Raw genomic sequence first — 27,816 nt, forward strand, 5'->3', positions numbered from 1 at the left:
ATATCTCAAATTATAGCTTAAAGTGTCTTCTTTAAAATGATGTATTATGAGGTATATGTTAATGATAGAAATAAGGAGGGAAAATGATCTATACGGAATTATAAATTTTGATAAATATTGATTAACGTCAATTTTTAAAAAATCGCTTCTCCTGTATTTTTGGGAGTTAAGTGATGGGTTATATCGCAAATGAAAGCTTAAATTATTCTCTTTAAAGTGATGTATGATAAAATATTTCGAAATGTTAAAGTTTGTTAGAAAAGAATTTTTAGAAATCATGTTGTAAACAAATTTTGGATTCATTTAATGTAAAGTTTAAAAAATCACTTCCGGTTTATTTTTAGGAATAAAGAAATAAGTTATATCTCAAATTATAGCTTAAAATGTCTTCTTTAAAATGATGTATTATGAGGTATATGTTAATGATAGAAATAAGGAGGGGAAATGATCTATACGGAATTATAAATTTTGATAAATATTGATTAAAGTCAATTTTTAAAAAATCGCTTCTCCTGTATTTTTGGTAGTTAAGAGATGAGTTATATCGCAAATGAAAGCTTAAATTATTCTCTTTAAAGTGATGTATGATAAAATATTTCGAAATGTTAATGACTGTTAGAAAAAAATTTTTAAATATCATCTTGTAAAAAAATGTTGAATTAACGATATTAATTTAATGTAAAGTTTAAAAAGTCACTTCCGGTTTATTCTTAGAAATGAGGAAATGATTAATATCTTAAATAATAGTTTAAAATGTCTTCTTTAAGACGTTGTATTATGGAGTACATGTTAATGATGGAAATAAGGAGGAAAAATGATCTATAAGAAATTGTAAATTTTGATAAATATTGATAAAAGTCAATTTTTAAAAAATCGCTTCTCCTGTATTTTTGGGAGTTAAGTGATGAGTTATATCGCAAATGAAAGCTTAAATTATTCTCTTTAAAGTGATGTATGATAAAATATTTCGAAATGTTAAAGTTTGTTAGAAAAGAATTTTTAGAAATCATGTTGTAAACAAATTTTGAATTAATTTAATGTAAAGTTTAAAAAATCACTTCCGGTTTATTTTTAGGAATAAAGAAATAAGTTGTATCTCAAATTATAGCTTAAAGTGTCTTCTTTAAAATGATGTATTATGAGGTATATGTTAATGATAGAAATAAGGAGGGAAAATGATCTATACGGAATTATAAATTTTGATAAATATTGATTAAAGTCAATTTTTAAAAAATCGCTTCTCCTGTATTTTTGGGAGTTAAGTGATGAGTTATATCGCAAATGAACGCTTAAATTATTCTCTTTAAAGTGATGTATGATAAAATATTTCGAAATGTTAAAGTTTGTTAGAAAAGAATTTTTAGAAATCTTGTTGTAAACAAATTTTGGATTAATTTAATGTAAAGTTTAAAAAATCACTTCAGGTTTATTCTTAGGAATAGAGAAATGATTTATATTTTAAATTATAGCTTAAAATGTCTTCTTTAAGATGATGTATCATGAGGTATATGTTAATGATGGAAATAAGGAGGAAAAATGATCTATAAGAAATTATAAATTTTAATAAATATTGATTAAAGTCAATTTTAAAAAAATCGCTTCTCCTGCATTTTCGGGACTTAAGAGATGAGTTATATCACAAATGAAAGCTTAAATTGTTCTCTTTAAAATGATGTATGATAAAGTATTTCGAAATGATAAAGTTTATTAGAAAAGAATTTTTTAAAATTATGTTGTACAAAAATTTTGGATTAACGATATTAATTTAATGTAAAGTTTAAAAAATCACTTCCGGTTTATTCTTAGGAATAGAGAAATGATTTATATCTTAAATTATAGCTTAAAATGTCTTCTTTAAAATGATGTATTATGAGGTATGTGTTAATGATAGAAATAAGGAGGGAAAATGATCTATACGGAATTATAAATTTTGATAAATTTTGCTTAAAGTCAATTTTTTAAAAATCGCTTCTCCTGTATTTTTAGGAGTTAAGTGATGAGTTATATCGCAAATGAAAGCTTAAATTGCTCTCTTTACAATGATGTATGATAAAGTATTTCGAAATGATAAAGTTTATTAGAAAAGAATTTTTAAAAATTATGTTGTACAAAAATTTTGGATTAACGATATTAATTTAATATAAAGTTTAAAAAATCACTTCCCGTTTATTCTTAGGAATGAGGAAATGATTAATATCTTAAATTATAGCTTAATATGTCTTCTTTAAGATGATGTATCTTGAGGTATATGTTAATGATGGAAATAAGGAGGAAAAATGATTTATAAGAAATTATAAATTTTAATAAATATTGATTAAAGTCAATTTTAAAAAAATCGGTTCTCCTGCATTTTCGGGAGTTAAGAGATGAGTTATATCGCAAATGCAAGCTTAAATTGTTCTCTTTAAAATGATGTATGATAGAGTATTTCGAAATGATAAAGTTTATTAGAAAAGAATTTTTTAAAATTATGTTGTACAAAAATTTTGGATTAACGATATTAATTTAATGTAAAGTTTAAAAAATCACTTCCGGTTTATTCTTAGGAATAGAGATATGATTTATATCTTAAATTATAGCTTAAAATGTCTTCTTTAAGATAATGTATTATGAGATATATGTTAATGATAGAAATAAGGAGGGAAAATGATCTATACGAAATTATAAATTTTGATAAATATTGATTAAAGTCAATTTTTTTAAAATCGCTTCTCCTGTATTTTTAGGAGTTAAGTGATGAGTTATATCGCAAATGAAAGCTTAAATTGTTCTCTTTACAATGATGTATGATAAAGTATTTCGAAATGATAAAGTTTATTAGAAAAGAATTTTTTAAAATTATGTTGTACAAAAATTTTGGATTAACGATATTAATTTAATGTAAAGTTTAAAAAATCACTTCCCGTTTATTTTTAGGAATAGAGAAATGATTTATATCTTAAATTATAGCTTAAAATGTCTTCTTTAAGATGATGTATCATGAGGTATATGTTAATGATGGAAATAAGGAGGAAAAATGATTTATAAGAAATTATAAATTTTAATAAATATTGATTAAAGTCAATTTTAAAAAAATCGCTTCTCCTGCATTTTCGGGAGTTAAGAGATGAGTTATATCGCAAATGCAAGCTTAAATTGTTCTCTTTAAAATGATGTATGATAGAGTATTTCGAAATGATAAAGTTTATTAGAAAAGAATTTTTTAAAATTATGTTGTACAAAAATTTTGGATTAACGATATTAATTTAATGTAAAGTTTAAAAAATCACTTCCGGTTTATTCTTAGGAATAGAGATATGATTTATATCTTAAATTATAGCTTAAAATGTCTTCTTTAAGATAATGTATTATGAGATATATGTTAATGATAGAAATAAGGAGGGAAAATGATCTATACGAAATTATAAATTTTGATAAATATTGATTAAAGTCAATTTTTTTAAAATCGCTTCTCCTGTATTTTTAGGAGTTAAGTGATGAGTTATATCGCAAATGAAAGCTTAAATTGTTCTCTTTACAATGATGTATGATAAAGTATTTCGAAATGATAAAGTTTATTAGAAAAGAATTTTTTAAAATTATGTTGTACAAAAATTTTGGATTAACGATATTAATTTAATGTAAAGTTTAAAAAATCACTTCCCGTTTATTTTTAGGAATAGAGAAATGATTTATATCTTAAATTATAGCTTAAAATGTCTTCTTTACGATGATGTATCTTGAGGTATATGTTAATGATGGAAATAAGGAGGAAAAATGATCTACACGGAATTATAAATTTTGATAAATATTGATTAAAGACAATTTTTAAAAAATCGCTTCTCCTGTATTTTTGGGAGTTAAGTGATGAGTTATATCGCAAATGAAAGCTTAAATTGTTCTCTTTACAATGATGTATGATAAAGTATTTCGAAATGATAAAGTTTATTAGAAAAGAATTTTTTAAAATTATGTTGTACAAAAATTTTGGATTAACGATATTAATTTAATGTAAAGTTTAAAAAATCACTTCCGGTTTATTTTTAGGAATAAAGAAATATGTTATATCTCAAATTATAGCTTAAAATGTCTTCTTTAAAATGATGTATTATGAGGTATATGTTAATGATAGAAATAAGGAGGAAAAATGATCTATACGAAATTATAAATTTTGATAAATATTGATTAAAGTCAATTTTTAAAAAATCGCTTCTCCTGTATTTTTGGGAGTTAAGTGATGAGTTATATCGCAAATTAAAGCTTAAATTATTCTCTTTAAAATGATGTATGATAAAATATTTCGCAATGTTAAATTTTGTTGTAAAAGAATTTTTAAAAATCACATTACAAAACATCGTATCCTTATCTAACCGTTCATAACTCACTTTTAAAAACTTTCAAAACGGTATCACGTGAAAAATGTAAATTCCCCTCCCAAGTTCACCTAACCCGTTTTAAATTTACCCCCCATAAAAGGGAACAAACATTTATTTTTCCTTTAATTCTAATTTTTTCTTCTTTCTTTCGCCCACCTTTTCCCCCTTTTTCTTTCTTTTTTTCTTTCCCATTTTTCATCGGGGAAAATTCTAAAAGTAAACGTGGCAAAAAAGCTCCGCAAAAAGCGCAGTCAGCTTTTTTAAAGTAAACCACTCGAAACCCACGTAGTAGGTACGTTTGGTGTTTTAAAGCAAGAAAAATGTTAACCTTTTACAAAAAAAAAATAAAAAATTGGAATATAGGGGGTAAAAAATTGGTTGGGTTCGTTTTTGGTTCTTCTTTTATGGTTCGTCTTTTGCGTCGTCAACGTTGCGACGTCGACATCGGCGTCGACATCCTCGTCGGTTTTAGTTCTGCGCGAGCTGCCGGGTTGAACGGGCGCCTCTGGGGGTGTTGTTGTTGTTGTTGGTTTCGCGTAGTCTATAAAGACACTAAGACCACGTGGTTAGGTACCAAGGATGTTATCAACTTAAAAATTAATCAAAAATCATGGAAGGATTTAACTTAATCTCAGTGACTCTTCTTTTAACCCTACTTAACTCGGAGGATTGCTTTGGAATTTTAACCAAAGGTATCTTTATTAATTATTATATGGGTAAATAAACAATTATTGAAATTAGGGATTTTGTGATTTTGGTTTGTATATGTCAGATTGTTGGTTTTGCGAAGGGAATGGGGAGAGTACTAATTAATCTCCACTGTTTACCTGTCGTGCTAAACAAATCCCATTAAATGTTCGATTAAAACATCCCCTTTCGGGGACCGTTTTCAACTTTTTAAAAAACGTACTTTGTAGCGTGACCAAATAATTCCAAATCAACGATTTAAATCTAATTTCACCTCCCCAAGTAGCACGCAGCGTTTAGCATGTACACTAAACGTTATTAGCTTCTTAACGTTCCTTAAACACGCGATGCTGTCTCTTCATTCCATTTCATCATAACAAGCTCACGAAGGGCAAAAATACACGTTGATATTAAATAAATAAAAGGAAAATCTGATAAATGGAAATGGGAAAAGTGAATAGAAAGCTTTATCTGTATAGAAAGTTGTTTAAAAAAGTTTTTATTTTTATGTGGGTACAATTTTTTTTTTGATTAGATTAAAGTTTTGTATTCGAAAAGTTTTTATTTTTGTGTAGGAAAATCGTCGGCGTTTAACTCCGATATCACCATCCAGCCACGTTTCGTTTCGAGAGGGAACACCTTCAAGGTGGTAACCGGAGATATGGTTACTTTGCCGTGTGAGGTACAAAATTTAGGTATGTTTATTTAAGTTATAATTTAAGATATAAATCATTTCTTCAATATTAAGAATAAACCTCAAATGATTTTTTAAACTTTACCTCAAATAAACATCATTAATATAACCTCCTTTTTACAACGTAATCTTTAAAAATTCTTTTCTAACCTACATTATCATTTCGAAATATTTAATCATACGTCATTGTAAAGAAGACATTTTAGCCTAAAATTTAAGATATGACTCATTTCTTCATTCCTAAAAATAAACCGGAAGTGATTTTTTAAACTTTACATTAAATTAATATCGTTAATCCAAAATTTTTGTACAACATAATTTTTATAAATTCTTTTCTAATAAACTTTATCATTTCGAAATACTTTATCATACATCATTTTAAAGAGAACAATTTAAGCTTTCATTTGTGATATAACTCATCTCTTAACTCCCAAAAATACAGGAGAAGCGATTTTTTAAAAATTGACTTTTAACAATATTTATCAAAATTTACAATTTCTTATAGATCATTTTTCCTCCTTATTTCTATCATTAACATATACCTCATGATACATCATCTTAAAGAAGACATTTTAAGCTATAATTTAAGATATAAATCATTTCTCTATTCCTAAGAATAAACCGGAAGTGATTTTTTAAACTTTACATTAAATTAATATCGTTAATCCAAAATTTGTGTACAACATAATTTTTAAAAATTCTTTTCTAATAAACTTTATCATTTCGAAATACTTTATCATACATCATTTTAAAGAGAACAATTTAAGCTTTCATTTGTGATATAACTCATCTCTTAACTCCCAAAAATACAGGAGAAGCGATTTTTTTAAAATTGACTTTAATCAATATTTATTAAAATTTATAATTTCTTATAGATCATTTTTCCTCCTTATTTCCATCATTAACATATACCTCATGATACATCATCTTAAAGAAGACATTTTAAGCTATAATTTAAGATATAAATCATTTCTCTATTCCTAAGAATAAACCGGAAGTGATTTTTTAAACTTTACATTAAATTAATATCGTTAATCAAAAATTTTTGTACAACATAATTTTAAAAAATTCTTTTCTAATAAACTTTATCATTTCGAAATACTTTATCATACATCATTTTAAAGAGAACAATTTAAGCTTTCATTTGTGATATAACTCATCTCTTAACTCCCAAAAATACAGGAGAAGCGATTTTTTTAAAATTGACTTTAATCAATATTTATTAAAATTTATAATTTCTTATAGATCATTTTTCCTCCTTATTTCCATCATTAACATATACCTCATGATACATCATCTTAAAGAAGACATTTTAAGCTATAATTTAAGATATAAATCATTTCTCCATTCCTAAGTATAAACCGGAAGTGATTTTTTAAACTTTACATTAAATTAATATCGTTAATCCAAAATTTTTGTACAACATAATTTTTAAAAATTCTTTTCTAATAAACTTTATCATTTCGAAATACTTTACCATACATCATTTTAAAGAGAACAATTTAAGCTTTCATCTGTGATATAACTCATCTCTTAACTCCCAAAAATGCAGGAGAAGCGATTTTTTAAAAATTGACTTTAATCAATATTTATTAAAATTTATAATTTCTTATAGATCATTTTTCGTCCTTATTTCCATCATTAACATATACCTCATGATACATCATCTTAAAGAAGACATTTTAAGCTATAATTTAAGATATAAATCATTTCTCTATTCCTAAGAATAAACCGGAAGTGATTTTTTAAACTTTATATTAAATTAATATCGTTAATCCAAAATTTTTGTACAACATAATTTTAAAACATTCTTTTCTAATAAACTTTATCATTTCGAAATACTTTATCATACATCATTTTAAAGAGAACAATTTAAGCTTTCATTTGCGATATAACTCATCTCTTAACTCCTGAAAATGCAGGAGAAGCGATTTTTTTAAAATTGACTTTAATCAATATTTATTAAAATTTATAATTTCTTATAGATCATTTTTCCTCCTTATTTCCATCATTAATATATACCTCATGATACATCATCTTAAAGAAGACATTTTAAGCTATAATTTAAGATATAAATCATTTCTCTATTCCTAAGAATAAACCGGAAGTGATTTTTTAAACTTTATATTAAATTAATATCGTTAATCCAAAATTTTTGTACAACATAATTTTAAAAAATTCTTTTCTAATAAACTTTATCATTTCGAAATACTTTATCATACATCATTTTAAAGAGAACAATTTAAGCTTTCATTTGCGATATAACTCATCTCTTAACTCCCAATATTACAGGAGAAGCGATTTTTTAAAAATTGACTTTAATCAATATTTATCAAAATTTATAATTTCGTATAGATCATTTTCCCTCCTTATTTCTATCATTAACATATACCTCATAATACATCATCTTAAAGAAGACATTTTAAGCTATAATTTGAGATATAACTTATTTCTTTATTCCTAAAAATAAACCGGAAGTGATTTTTTAAACTTTACATTAAATTAATCCAAAATTTGTTTACAACATGATTTCTAAAAATTCTTTTCTAACAAGCTTTATCATTTCGAAATACTTTATCATACATCATTTTAAAGAGAACAATTTAAGCTTTCATTTGCGATATAACTCATCTCTTAACTCCCGCAAATGCAGGAGAAGCGATTTTTTAAAAATTGAATTTAATCAATATTTGTTAAAATTTATAATTACTTATAGATCATTTTTCCTCCTTATTTCCATCATTAACATATACCTCATGATACATCATCTTAAAGAAGACATTTTAAGCTATAATTTAAGATATAAATCATTTCTCTATTCCTAAGAATAAACCGGAAGTGATTTTTTAAACTTTACATTAAATTAATATCGTTAATCCAAAATTTTTGTACAACATAATTTTAAAAAATTCTTTTCTAATAAACATTATCATTTCGAAATACTTTATCATACATCATTTTAAAAAGAATAATTTAAGCTTTCATTTGACATATAACTCATCTCTTAACTCTCAAATATACAGAAGAAACGATTTTTTAAAAATTGAATTTAATCAATATTTGTTAAAATTTATAATTACTTATAGATCATTTTTCCTCCTTATTTCTATCATTAACATATACCTCATGATACATCATCTTAAAGAAAACATTTTAAGCTATAATTTAAGATATAAATCATTTCTCTATTCCTAAAAATAAACCGGAAGTGATTTTTTAAACTTTACATTAAATGAATCCAAAATTTGTTTACAACAAGATTTCTAAAAATTCTTTTCTAACAAACTTTAACATTTCGGAATATTTTATCATACATCATTTTAAAGACAACAATTTAAGCTTTCATTTGTGATATAACTCATCTCTTAACTCCCGAAAATGCAGGAGAAGCGATTTTTTTAAAATTGACTTTAATCAATATTTATTAAAATTTATAATTTCTTATAGATCATTTTTCCTCCTTATTTCCATCATTAACATATACCTCATGATACATCATCTTAAAGAAGACATTTTAAGCTATAATTTAAGATATAAATTATTTCTCTATTCCTAAAAATAAACCGGAAGTGATTTTTTAAACTTTACATTAAATTAATATCGTTAATCCAAAATTTTTGTACAACATAATTTTTAAAAATTCTTTTCTAACAAACTTTATCATTTCGAAATAGTTTATCATACATCATTTTAAAGAGAACAATTTAAGCTTTCATTTGTGATATAACTCATCTCTTAACTCCCAAAAATACAGGAGAAGCGATTTTTTAAAAATTGACTTTAATCAATATTTATTAAAATTTATAATTTCTTATAGATCATTTTTCTTCCTTATTTCCATCATTAACATATACCCCAAGATACGTCGTCTTAAAGAAGACATTTTAAGCTATAATTTAAGATATAAATCATTTCTCTATTCCTAAAAATAAACCGGAAGTGATTTTTTAAACTTTACATTAAATTAATATCGTTAATCCAAAATTTTTGTACAACATAATTTTTATAAATTCTTTTCTAATAAACTTTATCATTTCGAAATACTTTATCATACATCATTTTGAAGAGAACAATTTAAGCCTTCATTTGCGATATAACTCATCACTTAACTCCTAAAAATACAGGAGAAGCGATTTTTTTAAAATTGACTTTAATCAATATTATTAAAATTTATAATTTCTTATAGATCATTTTTCCTCCTTATTTCCATCATTAACATATACCTCATGATACATCATCTTAAAGAAGACATTTTAAGCTATAATTTAAGATATAAATCATTTCTCTATTCCTAAGAATAAACCGGAAGTGATTTTTTAAACTTTACATTAAATTAATATCATTAATCCAAAATTTTTGTACAACATAATTTTAAAAAATTCTTTTCTAATAAACTTTATCATTTCGAAATACTTTATCATACATCATTTTGAAGAGAACAATTTAAGCTTTCATTTGTGATATAACTCATCTCTTAACTCCCGCAAATGCAGGAGAAGCGATTTTTTTAAAATTGACTTTAATCAATATTTATTAAAATTTATAATTTCTTATAGATCATTTTTCCTCCTTATTTCCATCATTAACGTATACCTCATGATACATCATCTTAAAAAAGACATTTTAAGCTATAATTTAAGATATTAATCATTTCTGTATTCCTAAGAATAAACCGGAAGTGATTTTTTAAACTTTACATTAAATTAATATCGTTAATCCAAAATTTTTGTACAACATAATTTTTAAAAATTCTTTTCTAATAAACTTTATCATTTCGAAATACTTTATCATACATCAGTTTAAAGAAAACAATTTAAGGTTTCATTTGCGATATAACTCATCACTTAACTCCCAAAAATACAGGAGAAGCGATTTTTTTAAAATTGACTTTTATCAATATTTATCAAAATTTATAATTTCTTATAGATCATTTTTCCTCCCTAATTCCATCATTAACATATACCTCATGATACATCATCTTAAAGAAGACATTTTAAGCTACAATTTAAGATATAAATCATTTCTCTTTTCCTAAGAATAAACCGGAAGTGATTTTTTAAACTTTACATTAAATTAATATCGTTAATCCAAAATTTTTGTACAACCTAATTTTAAAAAATTCTTTTCTAATAAACTTCATCATTTCGAAATACTTTATCATACATCATTTTAAAGAGAACAATTTAAGCTGTCATTTGCGATATAATTCATCTCTTAACTCCCGAAAATGCAGGAGAAGCGATTTTTTAAAAATTGACTTTAATCAATATTTATTAATATTTATAATTCCGTATAGATCATTTTCCCTCCTTATTTCTATCATTAACATATACCTCATGATACATCATCTCAAAGAAGACATTTTAAGCTATAATTTAAGATATAAATTATTTCTCTATTCCTAAGAATAAACCGGAAGTGATTTTTTAAACTTTACATTAAATTAATATCGTTAATCCAAAATTTTTGTACAACATAATTTTTAAAAATTCTTTTCTAATAAACTTTATCATTTCGAAATACTTTATCATACATAATTTTAAAGAGAACAATTTAAGCTTTCATTTGTGATATAACTCATCTCTTAACTCCCGAAAATGCAGGAGAAGCGATTTTTTAAAAATTGACTTTAATCAATATTTATCAAAATTTATAATTTCGTATAGATCATTTTCCCTCCTTATTTCTATCATTAACATATACCTCATAATACATCATCTTAAAGAAGACATTTTAAGCTATAATTTGAGATATAACTTATTTCTTTATTCCTAAAAATAAACCGGAAGTGATTTTTTAAACTTTACATTAAATTAATCCAAAATTTGTTTACAACATGATTTCTAAAAATTCTTTTCTAACAAGCTTTATCATTTCGAAATATCTTATCATACACCATTTTAAAAAGAATAATTTAAGCTTTCATTTGAGATATAACTCATCTCTTAACTCCCAAAAATACAGAAGAAACGATTTAAAAAAAATTGAATTTAATCAATATTTGTTAAAATTTATAACTACTTATAGATCATTTTTCCTCCTTATTTCCATCATTAACATATACCTCATGATACATCATCTTAAAGAAGACATTTTAACCTATAATTTAAGATATAAATCATTTCTCTATTCCTAAGAATAAACGGGAAGTGATTTTTTAAACTTTACATTAAATTAATATTGTTAATACAAAATTTTTGTACAACATAATTTTTAAAAATTCTTTTCTAATAAGCTTTATCATTTCGAAATACTTTACCATACATCATTTTAAAGAGAACAATTTAAGCTTTCATTTGTGATATAACCCATCACTTAACTCCCAAAAATACAGGAGAAGCGATTTTTTAAAAATTGACTTTAATCAATATTTATCAAAATTTATAATTCCGTATAGATCATTTTCCCTCCTTATTTCTATCATTAACATATACCTCATAATACATCATCTTAAAGAAGACATTTTAAGCTATAATTTGAGATATAACTTATTTCTTTATTCCTAAAAATAAACCGGAAGTGATTTTTTAAACTTTACATTAAATTAATCCAAAATTTGATTACAACATGTCTAAAAATTCTTTTCTAACAAACTTTATCATTTCGAAATATCTTATCATATATCATTTTAAAGAGAATTATTTAAGCTTTCATTTGAGATATAACTCATCTCTTAACTCCCAAAAATACAGAAGAAACGATTTTTTTAAAATTGACTTTAATCAATATTAAATTTGTTGAAATTTATAATTACTTATAGATCATTTTTCCTCCTTATTTCCATCATTAACATATACTTCAAGATACATCATCTCAAAGAAGACATATTAAGCTATAATTTAAAATACTAATCATTTCCTCATTCCTAAGAATAAACCGGAAGTGATTCTTTAACCTTTATATTTAATTAATCTAAAATTTCTTTGATTGATTTTTAAAAATTCTTTTCTAACAAACTTTATCATTTCGAAATATCTTATCATACATCAATTTAAAGAGAACAATTTAAGCTTTCATTTGCGATACAACTCATCTCTTAACTCCCAAACATACAGGAGAAGAGATTTTTTTGAAAATTGATTTCAATCAATGTTTATTAAAATTTACAATTTCTCTTAGATCATTTTTATTCCTTGTTTCCATCATTAACATATACCCCTTCATACGTCATCTTAACACTTTGTGTCCCAAGAAGTCAAAAATTTTGAAACTTTGTGAAAGAATTAAAACGCTATCAAAATACACTCATTGTCAGTAAAGACCTTTGGAATCAATTTTAGCAAAATATGCAATCCCCCATTCCAGGGGGATAATGGTACTTGAGAGTACCGTCAAGCATTAAAATATATTTTAGTGATGTTGCAGTATACAAAAGCTTTTATTGCTAATATAAAAATAATACATTTTTTATTACGTTAGAAAATAAGTAACACTTGTTTTAGCTAAATCACATTATGACATTCAGAAAACAGTTCTTTCTTTCATTACAACATAAATAAATATTGCGCGCAGTACATTTTGAGTGGGGTCTAGCTTTGGCAGAACAATTTTCACAATTTCCTCTTTATTTTGAACTTGCGCTACGACATTTTCGTGAACGTAGTAAATTTGAATATTTATTTATCATACTTGTATCTACAGAACGACGAAAATCTGATAGAATATTGAGAAAAAAACATATTGAGCAAAAACTAACATTTTCGCATAATCTAAGTGTCAAAAAAGATGCTAATTTAAAAATTCCTGGAAGCCGTATTTATTGAAATTAAGGAATGAGACTAGTTCTAAATTAAAGCTCAAAACTTTCTCTTTAAAATGATGTATAATAGTTGTTGGGTTGGATTGGAAAAATATTGAGAAAAAAAATGTTGAAATAAAACTTACATTTTCGTCTAACCTAAAAGTGTCAAAAAAGATGCTAATTTAAAAACTTCTGGAAGCCGTGTTTATTGAAATTAAGGAATGAGACTTGTTCTAAATTAAAGCTCAAAACTTTCTCTTCAAAATGATGTATAATAATTGATGGGTTGGATTGGAAAAATATTGAGAAAAAAAATGTTGAAATAAAACTTACAATTTCGTATAACCTAAAAGTGTCAAAAAAGATGCTAATTTAAAAATTCCTGGAAGCCGTATTTATTGAAATTAAGGAATGAAACTTGCTCTAAATTAAAGCTCAAAACTTTCTCTTTAAAATGATGTATAATAATTGATGGGTTGGATTGGAAAAATATTGAGAAAAAAAATGTTGAAATAAAACTTACAATTTCGTATAACCTAAAAGTGTCAAAAAAGATGCTAATTTAAAAATTCCTGGAAGCCGTATTTATTGAAATTAAGGAATGAGCCTTGTTCTAAATTAAAGCTCCAAACTTTCTCTTTAAAATGATGTATAATAATTGATGGGTTGGATTGGAAAAATATTGAGAAAAAAAATGTTAAAATAAAACTTACATTTTCGTATAATCTAAAAGTGTCAAAAAAGATGCTAATTTAAAAACTTCTGGAAGCCGTATTTATTGAAATTAAGGAATGAGACTTGTTCTAAGTTAAAGCTCAAAGCTTTCTCTTTAAAATGATGTATAATAATTGTAGAGTTGGATTGGAAAAATATTGAGAAAAAAAATATTGAAATAAAACTTACATTTTCGTATAACCTAAAAGTGTCAAAAAAGATGCTAATTTAAAACTTCCTGGAAGCCGTATTTATTGAAATTAAGGAATGAGACTTGTTCTAAATTAAAGCTCAAAACTTTCTCTTTAAAATGATGTATAATAGTTGTTGGGTTGGATTGGAAAAATATTGAGAAAAAAAATGTTGAAATAAAACTTACATTTTCGTCTAACCTAAAAGTGTCAAAAAAGATGCTAATTTAAAAACTTCTGGAAGCCGTGTTTATTGAAATTAAGGAATGAGACTTGTTCTAAATTAAAGCTCAAAACTTTCTCTTCAAAATGATGTATAATAATTGATGGGTTGGATTGGAAAAATATTGAGAAAAAAAATGTTGAAATAAAACTTACAATTTCGTATAACCTAAAAGTGTCAAAAAAGATGCTAATTTAAAAATTCCTGGAAGCCGTATTTATTGAAATTAAGGAATGAAACTTGCTCTAAATTAAAGCTCAAAACTTTCTCTTTAAAATGATGTATAATAATTGATGGGTTGGATTGGAAAAATATTGAGAAAAAAAATGTTGAAATAAAACTTACAATTTCGTATAACCTAAAAGTGTCAAAAAAGATGCTAATTTAAAACTTCCTGGAAGCCGTATTTATTGAAATTAAGGAATGAGACTTGTTCTAAATTAAAGCTCAAAACTTTCTCTTTAAAATGATGTATAATAGTTGTTGGGTTGGATTGGAAAAATATTGAGAAAAAAAATGTTGAAATAAAACTTACATTTTCGTCTAACCTAAAAGTGTCAAAAAAGATGCTAATTTAAAAACTTCTGGAAGCCGTGTTTATTGAAATTAAGGAATGAGACTTGTTCTAAATTAAAGCTCAAAACTTTCTCTTCAAAATGATGTATAATAATTGATGGGTTGGATTGGAAAAATATTGAGAAAAAAAATGTTGAAATAAAACTTACAATTTCGTATAACCTAAAAGTGTCAAAAAAGATGCTAATTTAAAAATTCCTGGAAGCCGTATTTATTGAAATTAAGGAATGAAACTTGCTCTAAATTAAAGCTCAAAACTTTCTCTTTAAAATGATGTATAATAATTGATGGGTTAGATTGGAAAAATATTGAGAAAAAAAATGTTGAAATAAAACTTACAATTTCGTATAACCTAAAAGTGTCAAAAAAGATGCTAATTTAAAAATTCCTGGAAGCCGTATTTATTGAAATTAAGGAATGAGCCTTGTTCTAAATTAAAGCTCCAAACTTTCTCTTTAAAATGATGTATAATAATTGATGGATTGGATTGGAAAAATATTGAGAAAAAAAATGTTAAAATAAAACTTACATTTTCGTATAATCTAAAAGTGTTAAAAAAGATGCTAATTTAAAAATTCCTGGATGCCGTATTTATTGAAATTAAGGAATGAGACTTATTCTAAATTAAAGCTCAAAGCTTTCTCTTTAAAATGATGTATAATAATTGATGGGTTGGATTGGAAAAATATTGAGAAAAAAAATGTTGAAATAAAACTTACATTTTCGTCTAACCTAAAAGTGTCAAAAAAGATGCTAATTTAAAAACTTCTGGAAGCCGTTTTTATTGAAATTAAGGAATGAGACTTGTTCTAAATTAAAGCTCAAAACTTTCTCTTCAAAATGATGTATAATAATTGATGGGTTGGATTGGAAAAATATTGAGAAAAAAAATGTTGAAATAAAACATACATTTTCGTATAACCTAAAAGTGTCAAAAAAGATGGTAATTTAAAAATTCCTGGAAGCCGAATTTATTGCAATTAAGGAATGAAACTTATTTTAAATTAAAGCTCAAAGCTTTCTCTTTAAAATGATGTATAATAATTGTTAGGTTGGATTGGAAAAATATTGAAAAAAAAAGTGTTGAAACAAAACTTATATTTTCGAATAACCTAAAAGTGTCAAAAAAGATGCTAATTTAAAAATTCCTGGAAGCCGTATTTATTGAAATTAAGGAATGAAACTTATCCTAAATTAAAGCTCAAAGATTTTTCTTTAAAATTATGTATAATAATTGATGGGTTGGATTGGAAAAATATTGAGAAAGAAATTGTTGAAATAAAACTTACATTTTCGTATAACCTAAGTGTCAAAAAAGATGCTAATTTAAAAATTCCTCGAAGCCGTATTTATTGAAATTAAGGAATGAAACTTGTTCTAAATTAAAGCTCAAAACTTTCTCTTTAAAATGATGTATAATAATTGATGGGTTGGATTGCAAAAATATTGAGAAAAAAAAATGTTGAAACAAAATTTACATTTTCGTATAACCTAAAAGTGTCAAAAAAGTTGCTAATTTAAAAATTCTTAGAAGCCGTATTTATTGAAATTAAGGAATGAGACTTGTTCTAAATTAAAGTTCAAAACTCTCTCTTTAAAATGATGTATAATAATTGATGGGTTGGATTGGAAAAATATTGAGAAAGAAATTGTTGAAATAAAACTTACATTTTCGTATAACCTAAAAGTGTCAAAAAAGATGCTAATTTAAAAATTCCTCGAAGCCGTATTTATTGAAATTAAGGAATGAAACTTGTTCTAAATTAAAGCTCAAAACTTTCTCTTTAAAATGATGTGTAATAATTGATGGATTGAATTGGAAAAATATTGAGAAAAAAAATGTTGAAACAAAACTTACATTTTCGTATAACCTAAAAGTGTCAAAAAAGATGCTAATTTAAAAACTTCTGGAAGCCGTATTTATTGAAATTAAGGAATGAGACTTGATCTAAATTAAAGCTCAAAGCTTTCTCTTTAAAATGATGTATAATAATTGTAGGGTTGGATTGGAAAAATATTGAGAAAAAAAATGTTGAAATAAAACTTACATTTTCGTATAACCTAAAAGTGTCAAAAAAGATGCTAATTTAAAAATTCCTGGAAGCCGTATTTATTGAAATTAAGGAATGAAACTTATCCTAAATTAAAGCTCAAAGATTTTTCTTTAAAATTATGTATAATAATTGATGGGTTGGATTGGAAAAATATTGAGAAAGAAATTGTTGAAATAAAACTTACATTTTCGTATAACCTAAAAGTGTCAAAAAAGATGCTAATTTAAAAATTCCTCGAAGCCGTATTTATTGAAATTAAGGAATGAAACTTGTTCTAAATTAAAGCTCAAAACTTTCTCTTTAAAATGATGTATAATAATTGATGGGTTGGATTGCAAAAATATTGAGAAAAAAAAATGTTGAAACAAAATTTACATTTTCGTATAACCTAAAAGTGTCAAAAAAGTTGCTAATTTAAAAATTCTTAGAAGCCGTATTTATTGAAATTAAGGAATGAGACTTGTTCTAAATTAAAGTTCAAAACTCTCTCTTTAAAATGATGTATAATAATTGATGGGTTGGATTGGAAAAATATTGAGAAAGAAATTGTTGAAATAAAACTTACATTTTCGTATAACCTAAAAGTGTCAAAAAAGATGCTAATTTAAAAATTCCTCGAAGCCGTATTTATTGAAATTAAGGAATGAAACTTGTTCTAAATTAAAGCTCAAAACTTTCTCTTTAAAATGGTGTGTAATAATTGATGGATTGAATTGGAAAAATATTGAGAAAAAAAATGTTGAAACAAAACTTACATTTTCGTATAACCTAAAAGTGTCAAAAAAGATGCTAATTTAAAAACTTCTGGAAGCCGTATTTATTGAAATTAAGGAATGAGACTTGTTCTAAATTAAAGTTCAAAACTCTCTCTTTAAAATGATGTATAATAATTGATGGGTTGGATTGGAAAAATATTGAGAAAGAAATTGTTGAAATAAAACTTACATTTTCGTATAACCTAAAAGTGTCAAAAAAGATGCTAATTTAAAAACTTCTGGAAGCCGTATTTATTGAAATTAAGGAATGAGACTTGTTCTAAATTAAAGTTCAAAACTCTCTCTTTAAAATGATGTATAATAATTGATGGGTTGGATTGGAAAAATATTGAGAAAGAAATTGTTGAAATAAAACTTACATTTTCGTATAACCTAAAAGTGTCAAAAAAGATGCTAATTTAAAAATTCCTCGAAGCCGTATTTATTGAAATTAAGGAATGAAACTTGTTCTAAATTAAAGCTCAAAACTTTCTCTTTAAAATGATGTGTAATAATTGATGGATTGAATTGGAAAAATATTGAGAAAAAAAATGTTGAAACAAAACTTACATTTTCGTATAACCTAAAAGTGTCAAAAAAGATGCTAATTTAAAAACTTCTGGAAGCCGTATTTATTGAAATTAAGGAATGAGACTTGATCTAAATTAAAGCTCAAAGCTTTCTCTTTAAAATGATGTATAATAATTGTAGGGTTGGATTGGAAAAATATTGAGAAAAAAAATGTTGAAATAAAACTTACATTTTCGTATAACCTAAAAGTGTCAAAAAAGATGCTAATTTAAAAATTCCTGGAAGCCGTATTTATTGAAATTAAGGAATGAAACTTGTTCTAAATTAAAGCTCAAAACTTTCTCTTTAAAATGGTGTGTAATAATTGATGGATTGAATTGGAAAAATATTGAGAAAAAAAATGTTGAAACAAAACTTACATTTTCGTATAACCTAAAAGTGTCAAAAAAGATGCTAATTTAAAAACTTCTGGAAGCCGTATTTATTGAAATTAAGGAATGAGACTTGATCTAAATTAAAGCTCAAAGCTTTCTCTTTAAAATGATGTATAATAATTGTAGGGTTGGATTGGAAAAATATTGAGAAAAAAAATGTTGAAATAAAACTTACATTTTCGTATAACCTAAAAGTGTCAAAAAAGATGCTAATTTAAAAATTCCTGGAAGCCGTATTTATTGAAATTAAGGAATGAAACTTATCCTAAATTAAAGCTCAAAGATTTTTCTTTAAAATTATGTATAATAATTGATGGGTTGGATTGGAAAAATATTGAGAAAGAAATTGTTGAAATAAAACTTACATTTTCGTATAACCTAAAAGTGTCAAAAAAGATGCTAATTTAAAAATTCCTCGAAGCCGTATTTATTGAAATTAAGGAATGAAACTTGTTCTAAATTAAAGCTCAAAACTTTCTCTTTAAAATGATGTATAATAATTGATGGGTTGGATTGCAAAAATATTGAGAAAAAAAAATGTTGAAACAAAATTTACATTTTCGTATAACCTAAAAGTGTCAAAAAAGTTGCTAATTTAAAAATTCTTAGAAGCCGTATTTATTGAAATTAAGGAATGAGACTTGTTCTAAATTAAAGTTCAAAACTCTCTCTTTAAAATGATGTATAATAATTGATGGGTTGGATTGGAAAAATATTGAGAAAGAAATTGTTGAAATAAAACTTACATTTTCGTATAACCTAAAAGTGTCAAAAAAGATGCTAATTTAAAAATTCCTCGAAGCCGTATTTATTGAAATTAAGGAATGAAACTTGTTCTAAATTAAAGCTCAAAACTTTCTCTTTAAAATGGTGTGTAATAATTGATGGATTGAATTGGAAAAATATTGAGAAAAAAAATGTTGAAACAAAACTTACATTTTCGTATAACCTAAAAGTGTCAAAAAAGATGCTAATTTAAAAACTTCTGGAAGCCGTATTTATTGAAATTAAGGAATGAGACTTGATCTAAATTAAAGCTCAAAGCTTTCTCTTTAAAATGATGTATAATAATTGTAGGGTTGGATTGGAAAAATATTGAGAAAAAAAATGTTGAAATAAAACTTACATTTTCGTATAACCTAAAAGTGTCAAAAAAGATGCTAATTTAAAAATTCCTGGAAGCCGTATTTATTGAAATTAAATAATGAGATTTATTCTAAATTAAAGCTCAAAGCTTTCTCTTTAAAATAATGTATAATAATGGACGGGTTGGATTAGAGAAATATTGAGAAAAAAAATGTTGAAATAAAACTTACAATTTCGTATAACCTAAAAGTGTCAAAAAAGATGCTAATTTAAAAATTCCTGGAAGCCGTATTTATTGAAATTAAGGAATGAGCCTTGCTCTGAATTAAAGCTCCAAACTTTCTCTTTAAAATGATGTATAATAATTGATGGGTTGGATTGGAAAAATATTGAGAAAAAAAATGTTAAAATAAAACTTACATTTTCGTATAATCTAAAAGTGTCAAAAAAGATGCTAATTTAAAAACTTCTGGAAGCCGTATTTATTGAAATTAAGGAATGAGACTTGTTCTAAATTAAAGCTCAAAACTTTCTCTTTAAAATGATGTATAATTGGTGGGTTGGATTGGAAAAATATTGAGAAAAAAAATGTTGAAATAAAACTTACATTTTCATATAACCTAAAAGTGTCAAAAAAGATGCTAATTTAAAAATTCCTCGAAGCCGTATTTATTGAAATTAAATAATGAGATTTATTCTAAATTAAAGCTCAAAGCTTTCTCTTTAAAATAATGTATAATAATTGACGGGTTGGATTAGAGAAATATTGAGAAAAAAAATGTTGAAATAAAACTTACAATTTCGTATAACCTAAAAGTGTCAAAAAAGATGCTAATTTAAAAATTCCTGGAAGCCGTATTTATTGAAATTAAGGAATGAGCCTTGCTCTAAATTAAAGCTCCAAACTTTCTCTTTAAAATGATGTATAATAATTGATGGGTTGGATTGGAAAAATATTGAGAAAAAAAATGTTAAAATAAAACTTACATTTTCGTATAATCTAAAAGTGTCAAAAAAGATGCTAATTTAAAAACTTCTGGAAGCCGTATTTATTGAAATTAATGAATGAGACTTATTCTAAATTAAAGCTCAAAGCTTTCTCTTTAAAATGATGTATAATAATTGTCGGGTTGGATTGGGAAAATATTCGGAAAAAAAATGTTGAAACAAAACTTACATTTCCATATAACCTAAAAGTGTCAAAAAAGATGCTAATTTAAAAATTCCTGGAAGCCGTATTTATTGAAATTATAGAATGAGACTTATTTTAAATTAAAGCTCAAAGCTTTCTCTTTAAAATGATGTATAATAGTTGTTGGGTTGGATTGGAAAGATATTGAAAAAAAAATGTTGAAACAAAATATACATTTTCGTATAACCTAAAAGTGTCAAAAAAGATACAAGTTTAAAAATTCCTGGAAGCCGTATTTATTGAAATTAAGGAATGAGACTTATTTTAAATTAAAGCTCAAAACTTTCTCTTTAAAATGATGTATAATAATTGATGGATTGGATTGGAAAAATATTGAGAAAAAAAATGTTGAAACAAAACTTACATTTTCGTATAACCTAAAAGTGTCAAAAAAGATGCTAATTTAAAAATTCCTCGAAGCCGTATTTATTGAAATTAAGGAATGAAACTTGTTCTAAATTAAAGCTCAAAACTTTCTCTTTAAAATGATGTATAATAATTGATGGGTTGGATTGGAAAAATATTGAGAAAAAAAATGTTGAAACAAAACTTACATTTTCGTATAACCTAAAAGTGTCAAAAAAGTTGCTAATTTAAAAATTCTTAGAAGCTATATTTATTGAAATTAAGGAATGAGACTTGTTCTAAATTAAAGTTCAAAACTCTCTCTTTAAAATGGTGTATAATAATTGATGGGTTGGATTGGAAAAATATTGAGAAAGAAATTGTTGAAATAAAACTTACATTTTCGTATAACCTAAAAGTGTCAAAAAAGATGTTAATTTAAAAATTCCTGGAAGCCGTATTTATTGAAATTAATGAATGAGACTTATTTTAAATTAAAGCTCAAAGCTTTCTCTTTAAAATGATGTATAATAATTTCTTATACATCATTTTTTTTCCTTATTTCCATAATTAACATATACTTCTTGATACATCATCTTAAAGAATACATTTTAAGCTATAATTTAAGATAAATCATTCCTAAGAATAAAACGGAAGTGGTTTTTTAAATGATTTTTTGTCCAAAATCCATTCGGTTTTTTTAAAATTTTTTTGTGGGGTTTCCCCCACTTGATTCTTTCTCTGCACGAGAACAACGTGGAAAACCCGGGGCACGAAGAGACGTCTCCGCGGTCAGAGAAGCGCGGTCCCGCCCCAATTCCCGTTTCAATTTGTATGCAAATTTCGGGCTTAAAACAGGGACGGACTTCGCTCCACCCCGTTCCGCTCCAAAAAAAAAAATAAATAAAAGTAACAAAAACTACTAAAATCAACCGACCACCCCCTTTGTAATGCTACTTCCTCGTACCGCATTCGCGTTTTAAATATAAAATTCGTTTTATTATTTATTATTAATCCAACAAGACTTTAAATCATACTTTTAGGATTTTGTGTTAAAAAACAATAATTTATTATCGGGCGAAACGAATAAAAATAAAAGCGGATTAGTGTAAAAAGGCTCTCGGGGGGTGTTATCGTAGAAAAAATGAAAGCAGCATAACAAACGATCGTGTACCGGTGTTTAAACAAATTGGTCGTGATTTATTCGCGCACTGAACATGCAGAGGCGAGCGGCTGCCCCGGCATTAAACTTCGGGACAGCAATTTATGACATCAAACAATGCGCCCCTTTCCCCAACCAACCCCCCTCATCCGATAAATATCACCCGGGCCTCGTCAAAATCCTAACAACTATTAGAACCGGCTATATATATTGTAATGTTTTTCCAAATGGACCGCAAATAGTCCCTCTTCTTTTGAAAAGAATTATTTTAATGAAAACAACATTACTAAATTTTATAATAATTTGTTTTTTATTAAATTGAAAAAAAATTGAAATATTTAAACAGAATTGTCGAATTATCTCAGGGTTAAAGGCAGGTTCTGGTAACACTGTCAAGACAAACATGTGCACAACTTAAGGTGCAATCAAATTGAGATGTTGTCGACAAAATTAACAAAATTTACTGATTATATAAACAAATATTCTAAATTAGTTAATTCGAAGTAATATTTATCAACTCGGATATGTTATGGTCTTAAACAACTCGTCAAATATTAAATTAATTAGCAAATTGTAATCGTAATCTCAAAATTTATATTGAACTTATCAAGAACTTCTCGTATTGAAGGTAAGAAGAGTTTTTTTCTTTAAAAAATGTATCAACAAAAACAATAAATTATAAAAAAAAATAACTTAGCCAATTTGTTTCTATGGGAACTTTGGAGGTCAAACTCAGAATAATATTTTCTTCGTAACAGGATTCAGGATTGGGAACCAATTTTTCTCTTCACTAGTGATGATGGTTTCTACCAGAAACAAAAAATTTTGACATTTTGGACATTTTCACATTCTAATTAGAATATGGTTATAGCTGAGTTAAACCTGGTTCTGGATAATGTCTTTTTGGTTCATTATAAACAATTTATTCCCCAAATACTTTTCTCCATCACCTTTACTTTATGAGTTATGAGCGAGTTTAATTACAAAAACCACCAATTTTGAGGTTTTAGACATTTTCACTTTCCAACTAGAATACGGTTATAGCTGAGTTAAACCTGGTTCTGGATAATGTCTTTTTGGTTCATTATAAACAATTTATTCCCCAAATACTTTTCTCCATCACCTTTACTTTATGAGTTATGAGCGAGATTAGTTACAAAAACCACCAATTTTGATATTTTGGACATTTTCACATTCCAACTAGAATACGGTTGTAGCTGAGTTAAACCTGGTTCTAGATAATGTCATTTTGGTTCATTATAAACAATTTATTCCCCAAATACTTTTCTCCATCACCTTTACTTTATGAGTTATGAGCGAGATTAGTTACAAAAACCACCAATTTTGATATTTTGGACATTTTCACATTCCAACTAGAATACGGTTATTGCTGAGTTAAACCTGGCTCTGGATAATGTCTTTTTGGTTCATTATAAACAATTTATTCCCCAAATACTTTTCTCCATCACCTTTACTTTATGGGTTATAGTCGAGTTTAAGTACAAAAACCACCAATTTTGACATTTTGGACATTTTCACATTCCAACTAGAATACGGTTATAGCTGAGTTAAACCTGGTTCTGGATAATGTCTTTTTGGTTCATTATAAACAATTTATTTCCCAAATACTTTCCTCCATCACCTTTACTTTATGAGTTATGAGCGAATTTAAGTACAAAAACCACCAATTTTGACATTTTGAACATTTTCACATTCCAACTAGAATACGGTTACAGCTGAGTTAAACCTGGTTCTGGATAATGTCTTTTTGGTTCATTATAAACAATTTATTCCCCAAATACTTTTCTCCATCACCTTTACTTTATGGGTTATAGTCGAGTTTAAGTACAAAAACCACCAATTTTGACATTTTGGACATTTTCACATTCCAACTAGAATACGGTTATAGCTGAGTTAAACCTGGTTCTGGATAATGTCTTTTTGGTTCATTATAAACAATTTATTCCCCAAATACTTTCCTCCATCACCTTTACTTTATGAGTTATGAGCGAATTTAAGTACAAAAACCACCAATTTTGACATTTTGAACATTTTCACATTCCAACTAGAATACGGTTACAGCTGAGTTAAACCTGGTTCTGGATAATGTCTTTTTGGTTCATTATAAACAATTTATTCCCCAAATACTTTTCTCCATCACCTTTACTTTATGAGTTATGAGCGAGTTTAATTACAAAAACCACCAATTTTGACATTTTGGACATTTTCACATTCCAACTAGAATACGGTTATAGCTGAGTTAAACCTGGTTCTGGATAATGTCTCTTTGGTTCATTATAAACAATTTATTCCCCAAATACTTTTCTCCATCACCTTTACTTTATAAGTTATGAGCGAGTTTAATTACAAAAACCACCAATTTTGACATTTTGGACATTTTCACATTCCAACTAGAATACGGTTATAGCCGAGTTACACCTGGTTCTGGATAATGTCTTTTTGGTTCATTATAAACAATTTATTCCCCAAATACTTTTCTCCATCACCTTTACTTTATGAGTTATGAGCGAGTTTAATTACAAAAACCACCAATTTTGACATTTTGGACATTTTCACATTCCAACTAGAATACGGTTATAGCTGAGTTAAACCTGGTTCTGGATAATGTCTCTTTGGTTCATTATAAACAGTTTATTCCCCAAATACTTTTCTCCATCACCTTTACTTTATGAGTTATGAGCGAGTTTAATTACAAAAACCACCAATTTTGACATTTTGGACATTTTCACATTCCAACTAGAATACGGTTATAGCTGAGTTAAACCTGGTTCTGGATAATGTCTCTTTGGTTCATTATAAACAATTTATTCCCCAAATACTTTTCTCCATCACCTTTACTTTATGAGTTATGAGCGAGTTTAATTACAAAAACCACCAATTTTGACATTTTGGACATTTTCACATTCCAACTAGAATACGGTTATAGCTGAGTTAAACCTGGTTCTGGATAATGTCTCTTTGGTTCATTATAAACAATTTATTCCCCAAATACTTTTCTCCATCACCTTTACTTTATGAGATATGAGCGAGTTTAATTACAAAAACCACCAATTTTGACATTTTGGACATTTTCACATTCCAACTAGAATACGGTTATAGCTGAGTTAAACCTGGTTCTGGATAATGTCTCTTTGGTTCATTATAAACAGTTTATTCCCCAAATACTTTTCTCCATCACCTTTACTTTATGAGTTATGAGCGAGTTTAATTACAAAAACCACCAATTTTGACATTTTGGACATTTTCACATTCCAACTAGAATACGGTTATAGCTGAGTTAAACCTGGTTCTGGATAATGTCTCTTTGGTTCATTATAAACAGTTTATTCCCCAAATACTTTTCTCCATCACCTTTACTTTATGAGTTATGAGCGAGTTTAATTACAAAAACCACCAATTTTGACATTTTGGATATTTTCACATTCCAACTAGAATACGGTTATAGCTGAGTTAAACCTGGTTCTGGATAATGTCTCTTTGGTTCATTATAAACAATTTATTCCCCAAATACTTTTCTCCATCACCTTTACTTTATGAGTTATGAGCGAGTTTAATTACAAAAACCACCAATTTTGACATTTTGGACATTTTCACATTCCAACTAGAATACGGTTATAGCTGAGTTAAACCTGGTTCTGGATAATGTCTCTTTGGTTCATTATAAACAATTTATTCCCCAAATACTTTTCTCCATCACCTTTACTTTATGAGTTATGAGCGATATTAGTTACAAAAACCACCAATTTTGACATTTTGGACATTTTCACATTCCAACTAGAATACGGTTATAGCTGAGTTAAACCTGGTTCTGGATAATGTCTTTTTGGTTCATTATAAACAATTTATTCCCCAAATACTTTTCTCCATCACCTTTACTTTAGGAGTTATGAGCGAGTTTAATTACAAAAACCACCAATTTTGACATTTTGGAAATTTTCACATTCTAATTAGAATACGATTATAGCTGAGTTAAACCTGGTTCTGGATAATGTCTTTTTGGTTCATTATAAACAATTTATTCCCCAAATACTTTTCTCCATCACCTTTACTTTATGAGTTATGAGCGAGTTTAATTACAAAAACCACCAATTTTGAGATTTTAGACATTTTCACTTTCCAACTAGAATACGGTTATAGCTGAGTTAAACCTGGTTCTGGATAATGTCTTTTTGGTTCATTATAAACAATTTATTCCCCAAATACTTTTCTCCATCACCTTTACTTTATGAGTTATGAGCGAGTTTAATTACAAAAACCACCAATTTTGACATTTTGGACATTTTCACATTCCAACTAGAATACGGTTATAGCCGAGTTACACCTGGTTCTGGATAATGTCTTTTTGGTTCATTATAAACAATTTATTCCCCAAATACTTTTCTCCATCACCTTTACTTTATGAGTTATGAGCGAGTTTAATTACAAAAACCACCAATTTTGACATTTTGGACATTTTCACATTCCAACTAGAATACGGTTATAGCTGAGTTAAACCTGGTTCTGGATAATGTCTCTTTGGTTCATTATAAACAGTTTATTCCCCAAATACTTTTCTCCATCACCTTTACTTTATGAGTTATGAGCGAGTTTAATTACAAAAACCACCAATTTTGACATTTTGGACATTTTCACATTCCAACTAGAATACGGTTATAGCTGAGTTAAACCTGGTTCTGGATAATGTCTCTTTGGTTCATTATAAACAATTTATTCCCCAAATACTTTTCTCCATCACCTTTACTTTATGAGTTATGAGCGAGTTTAATTACAAAAACCACCAATTTTGACATTTTGGACATTTTCACATTCCAACTAGAATACGGTTATAGCTGAGTTAAACCTGGTTCTGGATAATGTCTCTTTGGTTCATTATAAACAATTTATTCCCCAAATACTTTTCTCCATCACCTTTACTTTATGAGATATGAGCGAGTTTAATTACAAAAACCACCAATTTTGACATTTTGGACATTTTCACATTCCAACTAGAATACGGTTATAGCTGAGTTAAACCTGGTTCTGGATAATGTCTCTTTGGTTCATTATAAACAGTTT

At 26.2% G+C, this 27,816-nt stretch overlaps 1 protein-coding gene across 1 annotated transcript in view; it reads left to right on the top strand.

Annotated features, from left to right (window-relative positions):
• The first annotated feature begins 4,830 nt into the window (after positions 1-4,830).
• The window catches only part of LOC111422384 (lachesin-like), a 105,981-nt gene continuing 82,995 nt past the window's right edge, over positions 4,831-27,816 (top strand). Inside the window, exons 1-2 of the mRNA XM_071200892.1 lie at positions 4,831-5,047; positions 5,618-5,737. Of these exons, the coding sequence (XP_071056993.1) occupies positions 4,966-5,047; positions 5,618-5,737 (202 nt within the window). The 5' untranslated portion in view covers positions 4,831-4,965. The remainder of the gene's footprint in view (positions 5,048-5,617; positions 5,738-27,816) is intronic.

This window comes from Onthophagus taurus, unplaced genomic scaffold (genome assembly GCF_036711975.1).
Source record: "Onthophagus taurus isolate NC unplaced genomic scaffold, IU_Otau_3.0 ScKx7SY_15, whole genome shotgun sequence".
NCBI classification, from domain to species: Eukaryota; Metazoa; Arthropoda; class Insecta; order Coleoptera; family Scarabaeidae; genus Onthophagus; species Onthophagus taurus.